This window comes from Colletes gigas, unplaced genomic scaffold (genome assembly GCF_013123115.1).
Source record: "Colletes gigas isolate AHSC1104 unplaced genomic scaffold, ASM1312311v1 Colletes_gigas_Sc00016, whole genome shotgun sequence".
Lineage (NCBI taxonomy): Eukaryota > Metazoa > Arthropoda > Insecta > Hymenoptera > Colletidae > Colletes > Colletes gigas.
In genome coordinates this window covers 6,144,472-6,166,104 of record NW_025106645.1, presented here as the reverse complement: position 1 = coordinate 6,166,104, position 21,633 = coordinate 6,144,472, and the positions used below count along the sequence as shown (strand labels likewise).

At 36.3% G+C, this 21,633-nt stretch overlaps 1 protein-coding gene across 2 annotated transcripts in view; it reads left to right on the top strand.

Annotated features, from left to right (window-relative positions):
- Positions 1-21,633, top strand: part of LOC122400070 (calexcitin-2) — a 67,953-nt gene that overhangs the window by 41,163 nt on the left and 5,157 nt on the right. Inside the window, exons 1-2 of one of the 2 annotated variants that reach the window (XM_043401277.1) lie at positions 13,293-13,344; positions 13,731-13,797. In XM_043401277.1, coding sequence (XP_043257212.1) covers positions 13,740-13,797 — 58 coding nt within the window. In that variant the 5' untranslated portion in view covers positions 13,293-13,344; positions 13,731-13,739. Of the gene's footprint in view, positions 1-13,292; positions 13,345-13,730; positions 13,798-21,633 lie in introns of those variants that run through there. The other variant, XM_043401276.1, reaches the window with a different exon arrangement.

Here is a 21,633-nt window from a genome sequence, read left to right as displayed (position 1 = left end):
TTTAAACTAATAATATATAGAAATCAGAACGTTAGTCTCGACACTGAGGATGTGATGACAAATGGTCTCCGAGGCAAGTTGGATCGGAATGAAATTATGACGTTTTGTCCTAGATCTGCTTGAGAACTGAACGCTTAGGTTTTTCAGCGGATCTTGCTTTAGACTCCTAGTTGGAAACAGTTTCTTATGGGAGCAGCCTTTCGATTAGACTCAGTGGTAAGAAAGATCTGCCATTTCGTGGCTGAATTGCTAATAGATGTTTGAACACTCTCTATGACGAGGAGATATTTCTGCGTCTAGGGCAGGATCAACTAGAAAAGCCTAACTGATGAGCACCCTGGCAAATCTAGGACCATAATTTATACAACTTAGTAGTAGATTTGCCTGTAGAAGTTCTGACATTATCTGACAGTATCATGATATTAATATCAAAAGCAATAAGAAGCATCAAAATGATTATTTCTATTTAAAATTATATAAATAGATTTAATTAACATAAACTTTTATTTTCTCATGATGAGAACCATTAATCATATGTGAAAATACTTATTTTTCATGCATAGTATTTGAAACTTTAAGTGACGACTGCACACATAAAAATAAGTCGAGCATGTGAAATATAATTCTTTCGTACGAGGCTTCGTTTCCGAGAGAATCAATTTTGAAAATTTATGGGGCACGCGTACCATTCTTTCGCGAAATATCCTGATAATTTATTACAATTACTAGGATAATGTTATAAAACGATCCAAAGAAAATTTTTAGAATTTTTATAACTATGTAAAATAATTTTTAATTTGAAACTTACCTCGAATGTCTTCATTTCCCTTTCGACGTTCTTGAGAGATTTTTCGTCATATTTCCTCCGTGCATAAAAAAATTTAAAAAATACTTAAAGAGAATGTTGAACTAACATGTCGAGAAAGAATTTTCTCAGTAGTTAATAATTTTCGAGTAAGAAAGCTTCCAACAATTTGCCATTTTCGCTCAGTGTACGTGTTTTAAAACAAGCATTAGTAGAACGTAGCTTGTTTCATAAATATGTGAGGGCATAAAAGGGTGCATCCGCCACTAAAAGCGTAAATAGTTGATCAGACCCCTTAAAATCACTTTTTGCCGGTAGCTTGAATGATAAACATACGCGCTTTCCTAATTTTTTGTTTCCCTCGTTCGTACGAGCTTTTTATACGCAAAAAAAAAAAAATGCTCAGAGCCAAATTTTACAACAAAGTTCCTCCGTTGAATGGCGTTTATTGACATTCGTCGTGAAAGCAAGCTGGTGGCAGCAATTTCGGAATAAAAATATCAAAGGGAACGTTTTGAATGCACCGTGTGTAACCTACAAACAATTTTCAAACATTAAACACACATGAGGCGTAGGCAAATATTCCGTATATGTACTTTTCATCTTCGTCCATGTTCGGACAATTTAGTGACTACCAAACGGAGAAAATACAGTGATACTAATATCTCATATTATTGTTACAGCCCAAAATCGATTCTGTGTTCAAAAATAAACAAAAAATGAGAAATAAATTTTTCCTGTACGAGGCCTCGTTCTCGAGATAATCGATTTTGAAAATGAGTGAGTTGCGCGCTCTGTCGATTTGTGAGTATCTTTGTATTACTACGTTAAAATTGGATGAACCGTCTATTAAATATGTTAAAATTAATCTAATATGAGAAAATAATATTCTTCCGATAAATGTAATTGTAAATATTGTGGAGACCCATTAAATCGAATTGTATTAAAATGCGACGGTGCACCAAATAATTTCAAGATCGATTTTCTTGAAAACCAAACCTCGTACAGATAAACTTGCTGCACATTTTCTCTTCATTTTTCCATGTAAATTCACGTCAGATTCTTCTCATTAATTTTAAATGAAGTTTGGATGTATTCCTATAATTAAACAATTTTATTCCAAGTTGATTTAATTGAAGTTTGGCGCGCGAACGACTGATAATCCATAATTAACAAGAATTACGTGTCCAAAGCTGCAAGGATGATAAAACGATCCCGTTTTACGATCTGTTTTTTATTATTTTGGTACAGTTTCACATACTTCTTCGTATTTTCCACGCGATGAAATTGAAGTGACAATGTGATCATTTTGACGATAACATCGCTGCATTCCACGCTTTATTGAGTACGATTTTAATTAAATATTGAACGCGTCCGACGAAACAAGTTGGATCGAGCGTTACAGGCGTCATATAGTGCACTGTCAAATAGAAATTTTTATACTAAACGTACTTTCATGCTGTGAATTTTAAATCGTTACGAAAGACTTCACGAACCTGTAAACTTTTATAAACGAGAGTTATTTAGAGCGCCGCTTTAAAGAAATCAAGAAGCACGGTTCATGGATGTAATATATTTAATATGGAATTTTTTCATGAAACTATTCCATGACCGGAAAAAATTGCATTATCGAGGAATCGCTTTTCAGTTTCGCAGCGCCGTGCGATAAAATCAAGTCGGTTCGAGATTTGATTGACGTTACAAGGCACACGCATTAGCGTTTTCTCGTACTCGTGGCCCTTTCGTAGGCAATCGGTAGTTTCCTTTCAGTGTGCCAGCATCACACTTTATTTGTTCGGTGCACGTCACACCGGTACACGGTGCAACCAATCATCTTATACCGTTTGATCGTTGAAATTTTATTTTCCCGCGGTATGCCAGTAGAGAAATTGTGTTTCCATACAGTGGGTGTGTGTCGTAACGCGACGACTTCAAACAGAACTCGTAAATTACCCGCGCGAATATATATTTCGAATAAAAGCGACACCAACGGGAGAGGAATGCACACTTCCGTAATAATTTTTTTGTTGCTCCGCTCTTCTATAGAAATATTCAATTTTTAACGTTACTCGCGAGGCGACCCAAGCTTAGCAAATTATTTATTTTATATTAAATTCCAGAATTAAGTAAAAATTCAATTCAGTCGATTTTTATTTTTAACAAAAACTCGGAAGAATCTTCGTGCAATAATTATGTTGCTGCAGTGGGTTGGATATGAAAAAAAGGAGGAATACGAGAAGATTAAAGGATGTTTACCTTTACGAGCAATGTAATTTAAATTTTTTAAGCGTCGTGCAATGAACAAAATCTTGAAACGGCTGTTCTTTTTTTTCATCGGTACGGTGCAACGTTTCTCCACGGTCGGATTTAAATACGAGGCGGTCCACATTGTTTTATAACAACAGATTGTCGTAAAAAACTGATATTAACTCTGCCCGGCATTATAATTAAAAGCAGATTGCAGGAACGGCGTTCTGGCAGGAGTTTTACGCGTCCTTTCGAGGAAACGTTCTTTCGAAGCAAAATCCACTAAGAACGAGTGACGAAAGTGGACGTAAAATATTAAGCAGCGTCCAAGCTGCTCCATTGATATTCGAGAAATTGCGGAACATAATTTAACATTTAACATTTCTATTTAACGTGTCGTAAACCATGATCACTCTTCTATCCATTGATACATAATGTTTTGTACAGTAGTGTCTCGATATATGACAGAAAATTGGGACCATCAACGAGAAATAAGTAAACCTCTTGGAACTATTATTTCAAAATTTTGGTGGTAATCGTTAAACTGCACAGATTATAGAATTTCCAACTGTGCAAATGACTCGAGATCGTTCAGACACATTTCAGAGCCGTCTGTAATCAGATCGTCGTTCAGCAGATGAACCATTTGAAGCTTGAAACGGTCTTTTATTACTTCGGCCTATTACTGTTATTCCCGCCGAATTGCAGAGTAAACGACAATACGAATTTCACGAATTAACAAAATTCTACTCTACGGCGTCGCGTAATTCCCGTCGCGCTCTAACTTCGTCCCCGCGATTAACTCAAAATAACAGCGCGGCAAGTTTACTTTCTTGTTAGATAATACAGCAGTTAACGGCGAAGTGAACCTACATTTCACAACTTTGGATACGGGTCGACGCGGGGCCATAATTAAAGCAAGATTACTTTCGCTGCGCCGCGGGGAAATATTTTAATATAGAAATTCTAACGGTAAACCATCGAGTTAATCCAGGCTCGAATTCTTCCGTCGTTTGTTTGATGTTAAAACAGTGTCTTATTTAATCGGTAAACGCGGGCCCGACGAGCGTGAACAACGGCTTGGAAATTGCTGTCGGGACCGTGGACGATTACAGCGCGGAATGATTAATTAAATAAAAATACGGAAATCTATTTTCGAATGTCCACGAGTCTCGCGGGAATCGCGAGGAATGATCGAAACTATTGAGACGTGAATTGCAACGGGACATAAATTTCAGGTAATCAGATATGAAAAGATTTATTGCTGAACCATCGCATGAAACACATTTTTATCGACGAATGTTCTGCGAGATTAATGTTCATGGCAGGGAACTTTCCACGTAACATTGCCCGTAACATCTAGAACTGCTTTGCATTATCCATATTTTTTTTTATGGCACTTGTATGAAGGACGCACGAGCGACTTCCATCGCGATAATGCATAAAGGACCCCTCACAGATCCTATAGAAAATGGCCCCCGGTTAAATTAGCTGAACTTTTGATATGATATAGTTCATTATGTTTTGATGAAAAATTCATTTATTTGACACCTTAAAACTGAATAGTAGCACTGTGGGCCCTTAAATATTACCCCTAGACCCCCTGACCCTCTGACGCCGAAAAGATAAAAAATATTATGAATATTATGTATTTTTTATTTGAGTTGGTGAAGCAAGAGACCAAAAGATGTATTAAAAAACAAGAGTTTCGTGTGAAATCATAGTAAGAAATGCTATATATAAGATTCTTAAATTAAAAACACGATATGCCGTCGGTGCATAGAATATTACAAATTATAGGTTAGGGTTAATGGCAACCATGTTAAATCTTGCTTCACGCAACCCTTTGGATGTACACTCCCGTCCATAAGTCACCAAATATAATAAAATACGAAGTGACGTTGTAAAATAAAGTTATTTATCTCAACATTTATTAATTTGTTAACTTCTTCAGAGATAATTACATTATATAATCACTTTATAATTTGGTTAGTACTTCTGGACTAAATTAAGTCCAAATATACTTTATAATATAGTCAATAAACTGATCTTCGATTTTAGTTATATTTTTTTTTAAGCATTCTGAAATATAAAATTTCATACAATGCAATTGTATTTAATTGAAAAAGTATTTTTTTTTAATTTAAGCCCCAGGCACATGGTTCTTACGAAACGTATTTTTCTTTTTCGAAATGGACAGGTGCTCTTATCCTATAATTAACGACACTCGATAGATGAAAGCACGATTGCTCCACTTATTGCATGCAAAATTATCCACACTCTCCGTTATCGTAAGTAAGGACACTTGTCGTTTATACTTTTCTAGATCGATGACTTCACCTGCTCCTTTATTATTTTATCTTATGATCTCGTCGATAAAGAAAAACTCATACCCCGTGGGCTAGAAATAGAGAGTTTTAGTGTATGGTTCAGCATTGTAAATATTTTTACTAAACATACGTCTCTACATAATTTTAATGTATATATTCGTTAATTAAACAAACTTAACAAATTTCAAATACGCTCAGAATATTTTAAAGATTCTGAAATATGAAATGATAAGAAATATGTCGTATAAATAACAGAAGTATTTATTAAGAAATCATCACTGATCATGTGTCTTTGAATCCATGAAACTCGAGACAACGTAATTGGAGGATTCACTATACATTACATCATTTAAATCACGATTCTATGTATTTATTTTTTGTTCACCGTGTGCACACCTATAATGGTACTAGATTCAGATAATAAACGTTGTTCCTCTGCTTTGACGTAATTGCGATAACCGTTCGTACTTCGAAAGCAGAGATATCGCGCCTTTATAAGACCTAATGTTCCTACAGTTGTCCAGTGTCAGAAAGGAACAAGTATCGACCGAGGATTTTGAAACACGATCAAAAGTTCGAAGGCTAGTTGGCTTCATTAGGGGTCTCAGGAAGTGTAGATACTGAACGAGTCAGAGAAAAGAGGTAACAAGTGCAGTCCTAAATAAAACTACACAAATGGTATAAGTTTTAATTTCATTAATTATTTAACTTTCTGTAACTTAAAAATACTAATTTTTAAAAATTTAATGAAACAAAATGATCTGCTGAAGCTTAAGTTACAATCCCTCATATGCAATAATAATATATTCGTACGTATTAATTGAAAACGATGACAGTAATTTTATCAATCTGAGTAAAAGGAGATCTGAAGATCCTAATCGACATATATAAATCTGTCTCTTAATTTCTCTTTAACACTTATGTATATTTTTTTTTGCCATTTTTATACTTAGTATTTCTGAATCGAAATAGAAATTGAAAAGTTAATAACAACGAATAAAATAACTTTGATCGATAATTTGAATAATTTGTAATTAAGTGATTGGAAAGTTTCACCCTTTTCGAAGAATATAATATTTATTGTACTCGAATGATGGGTGTCAGACTGTACAGAAATTCGATGGCTGAGTACGAGGCACGAGTTTTAATGTGTTAGTGAGCAAATAAGGTCGTCGTAAAGTTCGGTGTGACTTTCATGAATTCTGCGAAGGAGAACATGTCAACGATCATAAACTTCGCTTAGTTGCGCCGTCTTACAGTTTCGTTAGTCTAAAATTCCAACTATGGCAGTTCCATCGAAAAATGAAACAGAGAAATATATACTCCCACTTTCTAATCGAATCTAATCAATCTTCGTTTCTTTAAGCGGTAATTTTATTTATAAAACTATTTGTATAATAATTCGTACAACAATAATTACGTCTATATTATTAGAAATTTTCGCGGTTACTCGAAATCAGGAATAAAACGTAATGAGAATCTTTTTTCTATTGGAAACTCGTTTCTGAAGGGAATCTGGGACTTCATCCGTCCTTTTCAGTACAAAGGAAACGCTGACTCTGTTTTCCCATTTTTCGTTCGCGTTATCACGAATATTAATATCACATATATTCTATATGTCTCTTCTATATTTAAGAAAACGTAAAGCAAATAGTCGCATAGGTTAAAGTGACTTTGAAATAATGTTAAAAACAAGTAAAAATAAAATATCACTTTTATCAACTTTTAGAATCGAAAAGGTCTTTTCGAGTTGAAATATTCGAATAATTATTTAGGAGGTTAATATTCAGTATGAGAAGCAATTTGTATATATGGAGCAAAGAGACAAAAATCAGGACGCGAGATAATTCTGAGATCGATAAAGTTCCCGAGCTTACAGCACGTTTTCTCGACACTTGTTGCTACAGCAGTGGTTCTTAGTCTTTTTTCAGCCCTTTTAGCACTCCAGCGAAGCTGCAAAGTTTAAAACAAGTCGAAAAACTGCACAGATTGCTCCGCAAGGCGTAAATAAACTTACAAGGAACATCATAAACCTCAAAGACTTCTTTTAGTTTCGATTCTAATCAATTTTTAGTTCTAAGATCAAGAAGATTGACTGTGTCTGCAGGTTTAATTTTATCGAAATGAAAATAATCTTCAAAAGAGTTCTATAGTGATTCCAAGTGTTTGCATAATTCCTTTCTGGAAAAAGATATTAGAGAATTTTTAATTTCAACTTCATAATTAGTACCTAAGCAGCTTTAACCTTGAATCGAAAGATTTATTTTGCTCCAGTAGGTGTCGTGAGCATAAAAAAAGACAAAGTTGATATTTTTAAGCTGTATGAATCGGAAATAAATAGTTAAAGTTTCTATCTGCTTGGAGCATAAATGGCGGAGCATAGACCTCGAATCGAAAGATTTATTTTGATCCAGTAGGTGTTGTGAGCATCGAAAAAGACAAAGTTGATACTTTTAGGCAGAGTGTATGAATCGAACATAAATATTCAAAGTTTCTATCTACTTGGAGCATAAATGGCGGAGCATAGGTTAAGAACCACTGCCCCGTAGCGTCTCGAATCTTCACGGAACATGGCCCATCAAGTTCCAGCAATATTTAGCGTATTGGCAGTTTGATATATTGGCAGTAGGAGATAACGAGGCTCGAAGGTAGGTGTCGCATCTCGCGTGTATTTCACGCGGCAAGTGAATCGAGGTCGTTCATAGTGTTAGCTGAAACAATGGACTTAAAGCTTTACTCCAGATCTTTGTGTCGCGTCGCCATATTGTGCGGCCCCGTTATCGCACAGACGCCGCCGAATTTCGAGCGCAATAATTTATCGTTCCCTTTTCCCCTTCGCGGTTCGTTCTTGTCTGCGGACTGCTGTGCGAAAGCTTTTATCGGTTTGCGATAACCGTTAAAAGTTTTTAGCGAAAACTGTATTTCGCGCGGCGTCGCGTAGTTTCGCCCGGGCATTTTTTCCCCCCCTCCCCCCCCGCCAGCGTTATTATTTCGGAATTTTATCCGGCTCGCGGGCGTGTTATTGATTGGCGAGGACCAACGGCCACGCGTGAAATAATAAAATGAAAAATGCTCGACGCTCGTTGTAATGTAAATAATGATATGTTTAAACGTTCCGAGCGCGATTTGCGTTCGCCCCCCCTTCGTCCCCTTCGCCCAAAATATGAGAACAGAATTTTAAAATGTAGAACGTGAGATGTAAATGCAACGAGAGGATCCTGAAATATAAATTTGAAAATGGAACCCCAACTATAAAATCTACAATGTAAATGTAAAGTGTAAAATACAACTACGAGATGGGACGCTCGAAATATAAACTATAAATGTAAGGGATAAACTTTAAATGTAAAATTGAAAATATAGAAGATAAAATGGAAACATACAATAAACTGGGAACTATAAGTGTTTATTCGTTTGTCTCGAAATGCATGAACTTTAACATTTTTGTTTAAATTATACCCACGCTATAACAATGTTTATCAGTGTTTGAAATTAACATGTAAAATAATGTTTTCTGTTTAATAAATAAATATGTCCGGATGCAGTTTAGCTTTGGAGAAAATTAAGTTTAAGAAATCGCGGAGTATGAGTACACTCGACCTTATAAGATTAGAGGTGGCATGGCTGAAAGTAGTACATCAGGTTGCCACAGATTAGGTTTTCATTCAGGAGCCTCATATTTCGCAATTTTTATTGTTGCACTTATTTTTAAAGTTGCTCGAATCTCTGATTTAAAAGATACGAATTATCGAATGCATTTTATTGCAGAAAAAGCCTCTAATATTTAAACCAGAAATATTAATCTATGTTCAAATAATTTTAAAAAATTGCATTTTCTGTAAATGCATTCGTATGTTCCTTTTTAAAATATGAGATATATTTCATGGTTCATTTTATTTGTTGGTATTGCGTATTGCAAAATGTGGTTTGACACTTTTACATTTTGAAAGTCATCTATGGAATTTATTGCAACCGTATTATTTACACAAAAACAACCATTACTCGCGTAAAAGCCATAACGAGCGGCGTAGTCCAGCAACGTGTTGTAATGTCATTTAAAACGTTTTTAGATTCGATTTTTAAATAATGTGTTTATCGATAAATTCCAATGCTTTTTAACTAAGCAAGTCTATATTTGTCATATTTTCTGACTAGCGTTGAAAGTGTTATTATATTATAAAAATACGCTTTTTTATTTTTTTACTAGACAACTATTAAAATTTGTTTTTCAAAAGTTTGATCTAAACGCATTAATATTGCTGTTAGTAATAAAATACATTATTTCTTGTTAGCACCATGAAAAATATAAACTGACTTCAAAATTTATGAAAAAATTGAGTATATATCTTGAAATTAATAAGCTCTATCTTTGGGGAAGTTAATCAGTACATTGACTTTATCAATAAGAGAGAACATCTTTAGAAACAATTATTACACTTGGGTCAAATGAATCTTCTGAGTACCTTTTATGATTAGAATAACAATGATAAGACTAATACCCCTAGTGATAGAGCTAGGGGTAGGAAGAATGTTCATGGTGGCCATATAAAGCCTCAGAACTGCAATGTATTTCAGTTAACAGGGGGTCCTACAATTGGGTCAGGTCTTTTGAATACTTATTTACAACTTGGATAAAGAAGAGAATGTTATTCCAAGCCTAGTAACCCAACCCTCTAGTAATGGTAGGACCAAGAGAAAGCAGTGTATTTCAGTTAGCGGGGACTCCATTCTTGGAGCAGTTGTATTAGATTGTGGCAGCAAAACAGGTATCCAAAATAAAACTTCCTTAGGAAGACCACTTCCTTCCAGAGTCTGACATCCTGTCTTTAAACCCTATCTCTTTGATAGTTGTGTTAGACTCTAGCTGTAAAAGGGACTCAAAATTGAACTTCCAAACAAAGCCTACTTCCTCCCTTCCAGAGTCTGAATTCTACACCTGGGTGTCCTTGAAGAGGACACTTCCGTCCTATCAGAGTCTTCCTTTTCTTACATCCTATCCCTTCGAGAGTTACACATTAGTTGAGAACAGGACCCAAAACGAAACTTCCTTGCACAGAATAGTTCCTGTCTCCCTTTCAGAGAAGTCTGACGGGTCTTCCACAGCCGTTCCTTTACGATTTGATTGGTAGTGACGTCCTAGAGGGCGGGATATGTCAATGATCTTCGGGGCCAAGGTGATTATAGGCTTCTAGCCTAGTTACTCCTGAATGCTAGGGCGGTGACCTGACACTCGCAGTATTTCAGTTAGTCATCTGGCTAAATTATGGAGACAACATGGTGGTTTGCTACCACTGTCCCATGACGTAGCATATTGTCCGCTAACTACTTGGCAACACTACTAATTCAACTAGAAGTTGTAGGCAAACTATATACATGAATGAACGATGGACATTCCGCGAGATGGTCGTTCAGTCCGACAGACTTCGTGATTGACTTATTATCAAATTACACGACAATGCGGCGCGCGTGATTTCAAAGCAGGACATACCGCGACTCCAGACAGTATCGCTTTAACACCGCGATTGCCAGAGTGAGCGATAGGCAACTCTATAATCCTCCAAACGGGCGTTAAACCAACAAACTTTGAGGAGAATGTTTATATTTTTAAAGTAATCACTAAACCATTTAGATCGAATTTCATTCAATACTTTATTAATTTTTCAACGCTGAGAATGTATTTGGTTAATTATAATTATTTTTTGCGAATACGCGTACAAAGAAAAAATGGAGTTTCCAAATATTCTCGCGTTTTGTGTCGTTTAACGCAGTTAACCGACAGAATCGGGAAACGAAAAAAATTACTACACAACATTAACTGATCCGAAGATTGACGTCAACAATCACCTTGACGCGTAATGATACCGCAGAAGATTACAACGCTGGCAACGCTTTCTCGAAACTGGTTCTCCCGAATCGATTGTTATCAGCGTTGATTACGTGTTATTACTTCTTATTTATTGTAGATTAAGGAAAGATTAATAATGCTACATTGTGCGGTGCGGTCGTTACTCGGTTTTTCTGGCTCTGTCTAAAAATAACAATGGCGACTGTACGGTTTCTTATACTTGTCGTACGTTCAACGACAGATAGTGCCGCGGTACGAACCAAAGTCCGTGACTTTGGTTTCAAGCTCACTGTTTTATTCAAGATTTGTTGTTTAATTCACAGAAAAGAATTTTTAAATTAAATCGTGTGGCTTTGAGCTATTTCACAGGTTTGTTGCATCTTCTATGTAAAATGGCGCGAGTTTTGAATATTCGAAGTCGGTAATATACAATTTATTCATATTGAAACTACCATACTAGTTATATCTTGATATGTTTTAAATTAACTGACCAAAATTGTACGGGGAACTATTTAAAGCAATATTTCGTTTTTATCAGATGATTCTAATTACTCGTATTCCAACGTGTAGTATTTATGCGGGCTATAAATTAAACTGCAAAAGAGTTTAATCAGATAAAAAAATGAATGCAGGATAAACGTAGCTAATATCGATCGAACGTATAAAATTATTAAAACATCGAATATAATTTATTAATATCACATATTCATTCTACGGATTTCACGTATCGTTTTGAAAATAAATATTATCGGATCGTTTTAAGCGACTACGGCAAAATTGCAAGTCTAACGTTTGTAAATATTGGAAACATCGTTTACCAAAAATGAATTATGTTCTTAATTTCTAATAGACTTATTATTAAAATGAAGCAGTCAGAAATACCCTTGGTGTCTGTTTGATATTTAAAGTCGATATTTATATCTATATTATTGCAATTATTTATTATCTGATAATTTTCTCCGTTCGACGTGAAATATTTCAAACGTAAAAATTGAACCAATTTAATTAATACGTTCGAATGACGATTTTATGCAACACGAATGATTATAGAAGCTGCAATATGATTTTAAGATATTAATGGAAACATTTGATTGAAAATCGCGACGCATAAAAGAGCATTTTAGCTGGAAAATATCCTGCTATATTCAAAATAAAATTATAACTTCTTTTTAATTCAATTTATGCTATTATTTTTTTTTTATCGATGTTACATCAACGTTTGTGACTTAATTTTTGACCATCAAGATAAAACTACTATTAATCAAATACTGAATAACACAAACTTTCCAGTCTGTTGATTGGAAAATGCAAATAAAAAGAATGCCCTACTATAATACTGTAGAATTAATATGTAAAGCTGGCAGACGTATATTCTTATCAGATCCACCTACTTAAATTTATTCAAACATGCATAACTTGCTCGTGACACAAAATAGATTATCAAGTGTCCATTATAAGAGATAGTAATCACATTAAAAAAGAAAAAAGAAAAAATGTAACATAATATTACAAAAGAGATTACCCTGACATCATTGTCTGTAATAGATTAACAATTAAATTCTGTGCTACTTCTTAATCGCGATATTCATTAGAAAATAAACGTAGAATAAAATTCAGATTATTCCAAACACCTTAGATGTTAAAATTTATATGTATTCTCGATAAGATCAGCGTTGCGCAACTTCCGCGCGTTCGATGATCCATGGCTGACAATCATCCGCGCTGTAACTCGCAACATTTCTAAGTAAAGATTGTACAATCGCCGTTGCATCCTGAATAATAATTTATTATTAATGGAACGACGATGACGCGGCAAAAAGAATAGCATTTAAACGGATTTTTGGTCCCCTGCGCGACACTAACGCAGATTTGCGTCATGAATCGTAAACGATAGAATTCCGATGTTTGCGGATATCTTAAATTACATGTACACTATTATAATAGAATTACGACGAAATGTACGTCATTTGGTATTCAAATACACGCATTATCTTTAGCAAGACCTTTAAATCTTATTATATAAAGAGTCGCCTCTCGCAGGTGTATTCAGTCATTTTGATTCGAAGCCGACGAAAAGATCTCCATTTGCTTTTCGAAAAATTCATCGTCGTGCAAACGTAAGACCACAGTTTATAAGATAAGAGCGACACGGATATCTGAGAAGGATCTATTTTTGTAGATAATGGCACGAAGTTGCCACAATTGATTTAACAGATTGTGAAAGTGATCGAAGTGAAATGCGATCATTTAACATTGAACACCCGTTCGGTGTATCCGAACCAAGCTGATTTTGTATCTTCACGACGGCCTTGTAAATATCGAGGCGACGTATAAAGCAGCTCGATAAAAGCAAGCTGCGATTACTTTTTACTGACGAGATAAAATAAGGGTCGGTCGCTCGAGACAATCGACCCTGATCGCCATTCTATCGAGAATGAATATTAACACGACACACGCAAACGAGCAAAACTTTAACCATTCTCTTCTGTTCTCTCTGTTGCAGATAGACAAGATGTCACTGTCGGAATTCCGCAAGAAGAAGTTACTCTACGTCTTCAACACTTTCTTCGGTGAGTGAGAAACGGCCATCTTGCGCAGTAAAATCTCTATCCTCAATAAACGACTCTCGCGAATTTATCGTGTTCGATAGTTTGCCAAATTTGATTCTAGACACTTTTCAATTTTAACAAGCTTTTAAGTTAGTTATTATTTTGCGTATATATATTGAATTAAAAGAGTTTAATATTAGTGACACAATAGGAATTATTGGGAAATGTTTGAAAGTAGAAATATATCGTGTTTGATATTTAACAGTCTGTTCCATAACAACTGCTTCAACGTATCCAATTTGGGATTAAATTATGGCAATGATAAGGTTGTAAGGCTTCTTGTATAACACTGTACATCATAATAGCAAACCACTGTTGACATTATGCAACACGGTTCGCGCAGCTCCTGCAGCCGGATAACTGCGCTCTCCCTTGGAGCCTGGTTTGCTAAATTCAATCGTGTTGTTTAACTTGGATTTCACGGATATTAAGCGAGAATCAAATCTGCATTAATTGCAAGAACTATTGAATACAAATGAACGCGTAATTTGTGCCGGGACGTTTGCAAAGCGTGCCATTTTAATCGACGCGGATGTCGTTGAAATTAGTAATATCAAATACCATTTGCGACGGAAGTTGAAGGATAACTTTTCATACAAGTGAAAAATATTTTTCCAATTATCCTCTAGATAAGACACTGACAATTAATAAATCTTTGAATATTTTCTTTTAAATTCATTCAAAGTCTTTTAGAATTTTCAAAATGTCTAAGTTAGAATCTAAGTTAAAATCGAATGATTTCTAAGCTTGAGGCATCGAACTTTAACAGCAGTAAAAAGTATTTGTTATGAATGATATTTAAACAGGACTTCTCCAATTGTTAGCAACAATCGTTTCAATTTTAAGAACGTTAGTTTATTGAAATACTTGGTAGTTCAATAAAGTGCTTGTTATTTCGAAGTGAACACTGATATACAGGAAATACTAAAATATGCAAATTCCACGTGCAAAAAGAAATCAAAGAGTCCTTTACGATTTTGCAATCCGAAGCTTCGTTATCGAGATAGAAATAGTTAAAGGCTTTGCGCGTATGACACGTCTTCCTTGCGCAGGCGCACGATCAGCTGGCTGGAATACAAATGGCGGGCGCCATGAATTGTTCCAGTAAAACTTCGATTGTTTAAATCTCGGAAATGAAGCCTCGGATATGCAAAATGGCAAAGGACTTTTCGATTTTGTTTCTCTCGAGCAATTTATTTTACTAATTACAAACAGTATTTGACGTAACATAGCTATTCTATGGACGTATATTTGGAATATATGGAATATATTTTCGAGATTACATACTAAAAGAAAACGCCAAAAAAAAATCGATCTTTTTAATCCCAAAAAGTAGAAAGGCCCCTTGAGAACGTACAACGAAGGCTGTTGCTGAGTTGTCGAATACTTAAAGTTATTAAAGGTATTTTAGGCTACGCAGTTGACCAGCACAGCGTTAAAAAGATTCTATATAAGCGGAATATTCCAGGGTTAAATGTTAGGGGATAATCTTAGAACACCTTTCCGCCATCAGCCGTGAACGGAAACATAAAATTGTTGCTCGGTAAATATGTTAAGACCACAAGATACAAGCTCGGTGGTATTTTCGCGGGAGACACGCTCCGCAGGTGCTTAGCGTGCTGTGCTAATGCTCCAAGTAATCCAATTCCGTGGCAATTACCTCATATCCTCGACGAGACCTGACAGTCCCAAGGAAATTATACAGACGGTTCGTCTCGTTCTTGGCTACATCGTGACGATAATCCGAGGCTTCGTCGACGGTGGGGCCAATATCTCCAAACCGATTGTTCTTTCCACGCTACCCGGGGGCGTACGGATCCTTCCGTGATCGGGGATCCTAACGATCTTATCCCGTCGTTTTTCGGGGCTATCGCCAGAACGCCGGAGCCACAACAGCTGCCGGGATGAAATACGATCCGTGGTCGAGGGGCGGTCGCCACCCTCTGGAGAGCATTTTTGGGGGTTGGAAGCGGGATCGAGGCTACGCGGGTACATTTTGCTCGGTCTCTGTATGGCACCAACGCGCTGCTGCAGCCTGCTCGGGCAAAAGTGAGCCAGCCTGGACACCTATTTATGGTACGAACGGGAGAGGAGATAAACAATGGACGCGGTTAAGGGTGTGCCGCGCCGCGTTGGAATTACACGGTTTCCCGGTGCCCGTGCGTGTATCTTCGGAACGCGTACGTATCCGTGTATCGAGGCAATCATTCATACAAGTTGGATGCGCCTCCCGTGTTCCAGGGAACAGCCTCCGCAGGCGTCTTTCCCGCGCGGAGTTTGGGAACCGGCGCGGGATGTCACGTCACGCGCCAAAGTATCGCGTGAGCAAACACCCAGGCGTGAACACCGCTCGCAATTAACGAGCGAAACTTGCGGAATAGAGTTCCCAACCGTGGACACGTGTTCAGGTTGTGCGGTTGTGTGGAGCCCCCGGAGGTCACAGGCGTGTACACGCTTCGCGGACCTCATTAGCCCCTTACTTTCTTCCCTTCTTTGACCGTCGATCGGCAGCTAAACATATCCTACGAGGCTGTTCTTCGGAGTCGATACGGAATTTTCACCGTGACCCAGAGAAAAGACCGAGGACGTACAAGTTTCGAATTTGCGCGTGACTTTCCGTGGATTTCGCGCGGTTTCGGCACTGTTCCCGTGATGGATTACTAGGGGAATTAACTCTCGTCGAGTTTGTCTTCTTGGGTCGACTTTGGCAGGTTCCATTTAGCTGAGCGTTTCTTTTTTTTTTTTTTTGGCTCCATGGCCTTACCCTCGCCTTTGCTTCGTACGTTTAAATTTAGCTACAGTGTCGGACAAAATGATAGGACGTTTGACATTTTTTAATGTTTCGCGTAATATAATTGAATATGTGTACATTTTAGACACTTTATACAGGGTGTTGGGCCACCCCTGGGAAAAATTTTAATGGGAGATTCTGGAGGCCAAAATAAGATGAAAATCAAGAATATCAATTTGCTGATTGGGGCTTCGTTAAAAAGTTATCAACAAAATTAAAATAAAAAATTTCAAATCATTCACGGAAAAATTATTTTCGGTTGCGGGGGTCAATTACAATCATTTTTGGTGAATAGTCATATCCCTGAAATTCTACTCACTTTCGAGAAAAAAATTTGAGGTGCCTAAATTTTTCGGCGAAAAAAAAAATTTCAAATCGATCTAAAAAAATTATTTTCAGTTGCAGAGGTCAATTACAATCATTTTTGGTGAATAGACATACCCCTGAAATTCTAACCAGTTTCGAGAAAAAAATTCGAGAAGGTGGACAAATTTTTCGACAAAAGTAAACAATTTTAAATCATTCTGGGAAAATTATTTTTTGTTGATAGGGAAATACATACTTCTTATTATCATTTTGTCCGACCAAAATCAATACATTTTTACATTATTTTCCTTAAGTTTCTTTGACCATGGGATACAAACTTGACATTAATTATGCACACCTCTAAGGACATTACTAATATATAGAGTGTCTAAAATATCCAGTGTCTTCGAATACCATTTGTTTAACACTGTATTGTCACGGTATTATTATTCGTGGAATTTGCGTTAGGCGACTGGCTACTTCAAAGCATCGATTATTCTCACTGCATAAAATCCCCGAACGAACGTGACCGAAATCTTCTGATCATTAACACGCTGGAATAATTCCAGGAGTGTCTCTTTCGCGGTAAATGGCGGCATGTGAATTTTCAGAATGTTTTTCTATCCGCGCCGACCCATTTCACTTCAATCGAGACGTCCAGACTCGTTTTTAGAAAAACACCCCCGGGGACAATGATGTCACCGCTTGCATAGTTGGTTTAAGGTAATAGACGTCATATCCACCAAAACGCTGGAGCATTTCAGTGCAATTCCACGCATCGAGTTAGGTTATGTCGCAATAGTTATAGTGCATTTTATATAAGAATAGAAATTCTCTAACGTAAATGTTATTAGGTTCAAATTAGATGATTTTATCCGAGGTCAATACTCCTAAAATTAAATAATAGATTATTCTATTCGATTTTCTATACTTTTCCCTTCACTTTTAAAGATTACCAACAGAATGTGATTTCACCTTTAACCCCTTGACTTACGATCCAAATAATTTTTCAAACGTATACTATTTAATTTTGTTTAAATTTGTTCGTGCAAGGAATGGGCAGGAAAAGAATAGATTTATTTTACGAATGCCTCTTGAATGTAAAAATGTGTTGATTTTAATTTATGAGACTTGATGACGAGTGAGTGGCCTCATAATGGTGAATCTTGACATCAAGAACTTGTAACGAGTCAGACACGTAATTGTATGGCAAGGGGGTTAATTGCTCCGATTTAACAGAATCGTCTTCTTCTGGATCTGTTTGTAAATTGAAATTAGTACTAAACGAAGCAAAATGAATTTAAAAAATGCAACTTTCGTCCGTAGTAGCCCTGATTGTTTATACAACTTTTGTTTCGGACATTCGGCTTGAGTTGCAATTTACAGTAAAGCGTTAAAAGAAACAAATAGGATTATAAGAAGAGAGGATGCTGCCTTTTCTGCAGTTGATTCCAGTTAATGGAGCCGTTCCGTTCGTAGATGGCAAAGGAGGTGCAATTTAAAGTAAACTGTCGCGCAAGTGGCGTTTTAAACAACAGAACGTTGTTTCATTTGCAGTTGCTTTCACTTGACACGTCCGCCCTTTCTAGATTTTAAAAAGCAGCCCCGCTTCAAGCACAATATTCCAGATAACGATACCAGATTTCTAGCGGCGGTACGTTGTTCCCCGATTTAGATTTACTTGCACGAATTAAAATGGACTCCAAAACTAATCGCGTTGAAACGTAGAAAACAAATAATAGAACATAAAATTTTACGTGTTATTTTACAGAGAAAGCTACAATAAATTCACAAGAAAAGGTTATAGAAATAAAAACTGACGTTTCGTTCAGTTAGCGTCGGTGAATTCGCCAATATGGCTGACGCAGCGCTCGTTGCTTCCGACGTAACTAGATTCCGATTGACGCTGTCTTTAAAGTTCTTACGTGAAACTTTTAGCAGCGAGCTAACAGTGTTAACCTTGTGTCTGAGGCAAGGTATGCTAGGTCAGCTTTGCTATCGATTTCATCAGCATTTTTTCGACGATGACGGCCATTTATATTTTTACGACCTCCTACGAGATTTTAAGTTTCATTTAAAAAGAAATTGTTAACCATTTGCGACGATTGTGTTCTAGCGTGGATTCTTTAAACACAATGAATCGATCATATTGCCTTGTATTTATTGAAACAGCTAACTTTAATATCATTGATAAAAGATACCAACTTTTGCCTTTGAATGTACATTAGAGATGAAACAAAATATTATAAAGTCTATGATTTTGGTTAGAATGATCACTATTTATTTAAGGGACGAAGTACCTGTTGGTCGTAAACAGACACTCCACAGTAGATAGAACGTTTCGCACAAAATGTCGGAAATGGATTAAGTCTCACTTGTTGCAAGCGACACGCACGGAACCAGTTTAAACCCGTAACATTTATATCTAAACTACCGAGCCAGCAACAAGTTACGATTTATAGTACCAAATGCATTAATCAAATGGATGCAATACGCTATCTGTTAAATGAATAAAAGGCGTTGTAGCACCGAAAAATGAATCGATGCACCAGAATAATGGCGGAACTGTTGATGAAATATCGAAGTTTGTCAAGAAAGAACACATTCAATAGACTTAAAAAAAAAATCTTTTATACCTAAAATTAATAAATGATATAACGTTACACTGTTCTTTAACTTTAATAACTTATTAATATAAGTTATATAATTTATAAATAATATTAATAGAAATAAACGTGTCAGCTGCATTCTTGTAAATTGAAAATTCCATTTTACCTCTGCTCCCTTTGGAAAACACTGGTTCAAGGAGTTGGGTGGAATGGAGTCGATGAAATGGTTATTGATAATTGAAGAATCTATAAATTGAAGGGAAGCGGGTGGGCGAGTGGAAACTAGTGCTGGAGAGTAAATTCCAAAAAGTTCTGGACGAAGAATGAGATTATAGATATCGGGAAAAGTTTGCATTTCAGCTATTAAAGCGGCGGTAGCATAGTTTCTGATTTGTTTATAATAGTTCCAAATGCGAGACTAAACGACTGCGTCCGAATTTCGATCAAACTTTATTCCAAAGATTTATGAGCTTCTTAATGAAAGTCGTTATTCACGGCGCAGGCGGCTTTGTAACACGCATAAGCTTGACAGAAGCAAATATGTTGAAGATTTGTGCGATTGTAATAACAAACGAAGCAAGTTTAACATCGACTGGTAATAAATTATAACGCGACAGGTAAGTTCGCTTGTGTAAAAAGTTCATTTTATGGACTGATTTTTAGTAGGCAAATTTCACGTGACATATACCAGACAGTGATTGATTTCATTAAAATCATAGTGAAATGAAGATTAACCATTCATTTTAATAATACCAGCATTAATTTGTATAAATTCGAATAAATTACTGACAATAAATTCATTGGCAAATTTAATAATTTATAAGAAATATGACAACAAATATTGAAAAATAAAACCCAAGAAATGTAATTTACTACTTCATGCTTGATGTAATATTTATAACTTTCGAGCTATGCTTTTTGGTTTTTTAAAAATTCAAGTTGGCTTCCGAACAATTCCATAAATATTCGACAAGCTGCCATTTTGTCAGATTATTTCACAACGCGCACTGTACTACTTTCGAAATCCTGAAAAGGGGAATAGGATAACCAATGCATGACAAAATATACGTCTATTTTGTCATTCCTGCCACCACTATAGTATACAAACGTTGAATGTAAGCATTAATTTCATAAAAAGATATATGGCATAGGTAGTATGTTTCTACATATGTTTTTATAAAAAATATGCAAAATATTTTTAAAGACCTCCATTGATAAAACAAATTTATATTTAGGTTTCACTCTTCTACCTATTTCCTAGAAACATATGCATTTGCATAAACATCCGCAGTCTAATCATTACGTTTGGCGTGATATAAATTTAGTTTTATTAAAAAAACGTGGCAGACAACTTTTCCTCTGCGTTTTTAAATTTATAAAATATTCTGTCGAGAGACACGGGTAAACAATATAAAGTGAAACGAAGGTGCTGTGGGTCCAAACTGGCCCAAGCACGAAGGAGTCGTTATGGCGTTAATAAACAGATCCAAAGATGGCCGACGGTTGAAAGAAGCAAAAGAGTCGAGTCACGAGCCACGAAATTGGGACGACCAGCGAAAACTAATGACGTCCGATTCACACGGCGACAACCTTGCCACGGACGATGAATGGCACGATCGACAAGAGGTCGCCTTTTCCGCGGGTCTACCGTGAAATCTTGCACCAGGGTTCTCTTTGGACAGAGGCCAAAATTCCAACCCTCTGGCTACCCACTCCTGTTTCACGCCCATATTTCATTACATCGATTCCTTGTCACGTGTTTTGCCTACGTGATCGAGCCCTCCCCCCATCCTCCTAGATAACTTTCCCCGTGAAACGCGAACCTCCACCGGTAGGGGTTTTGTTTCGATCATCGACTCGAGCCGAACGATATACTACACGAGCCCGGGAAACCAACATTTTTCCGTCGCGTAGCAAACATTCCCATCCTATCGATTAATTCTCATTTTTTTCCTTGAATTTTTCTACCCTTTCCCTCTGTCCCAAATCACTTTTACATTTTATTTTTTTAATTAAAGTCCGCAAAATTCAGGAAGAATTTTATTAATTTTAAATACATGGATAGATAGATTTCAACCCTCAACTGCTATC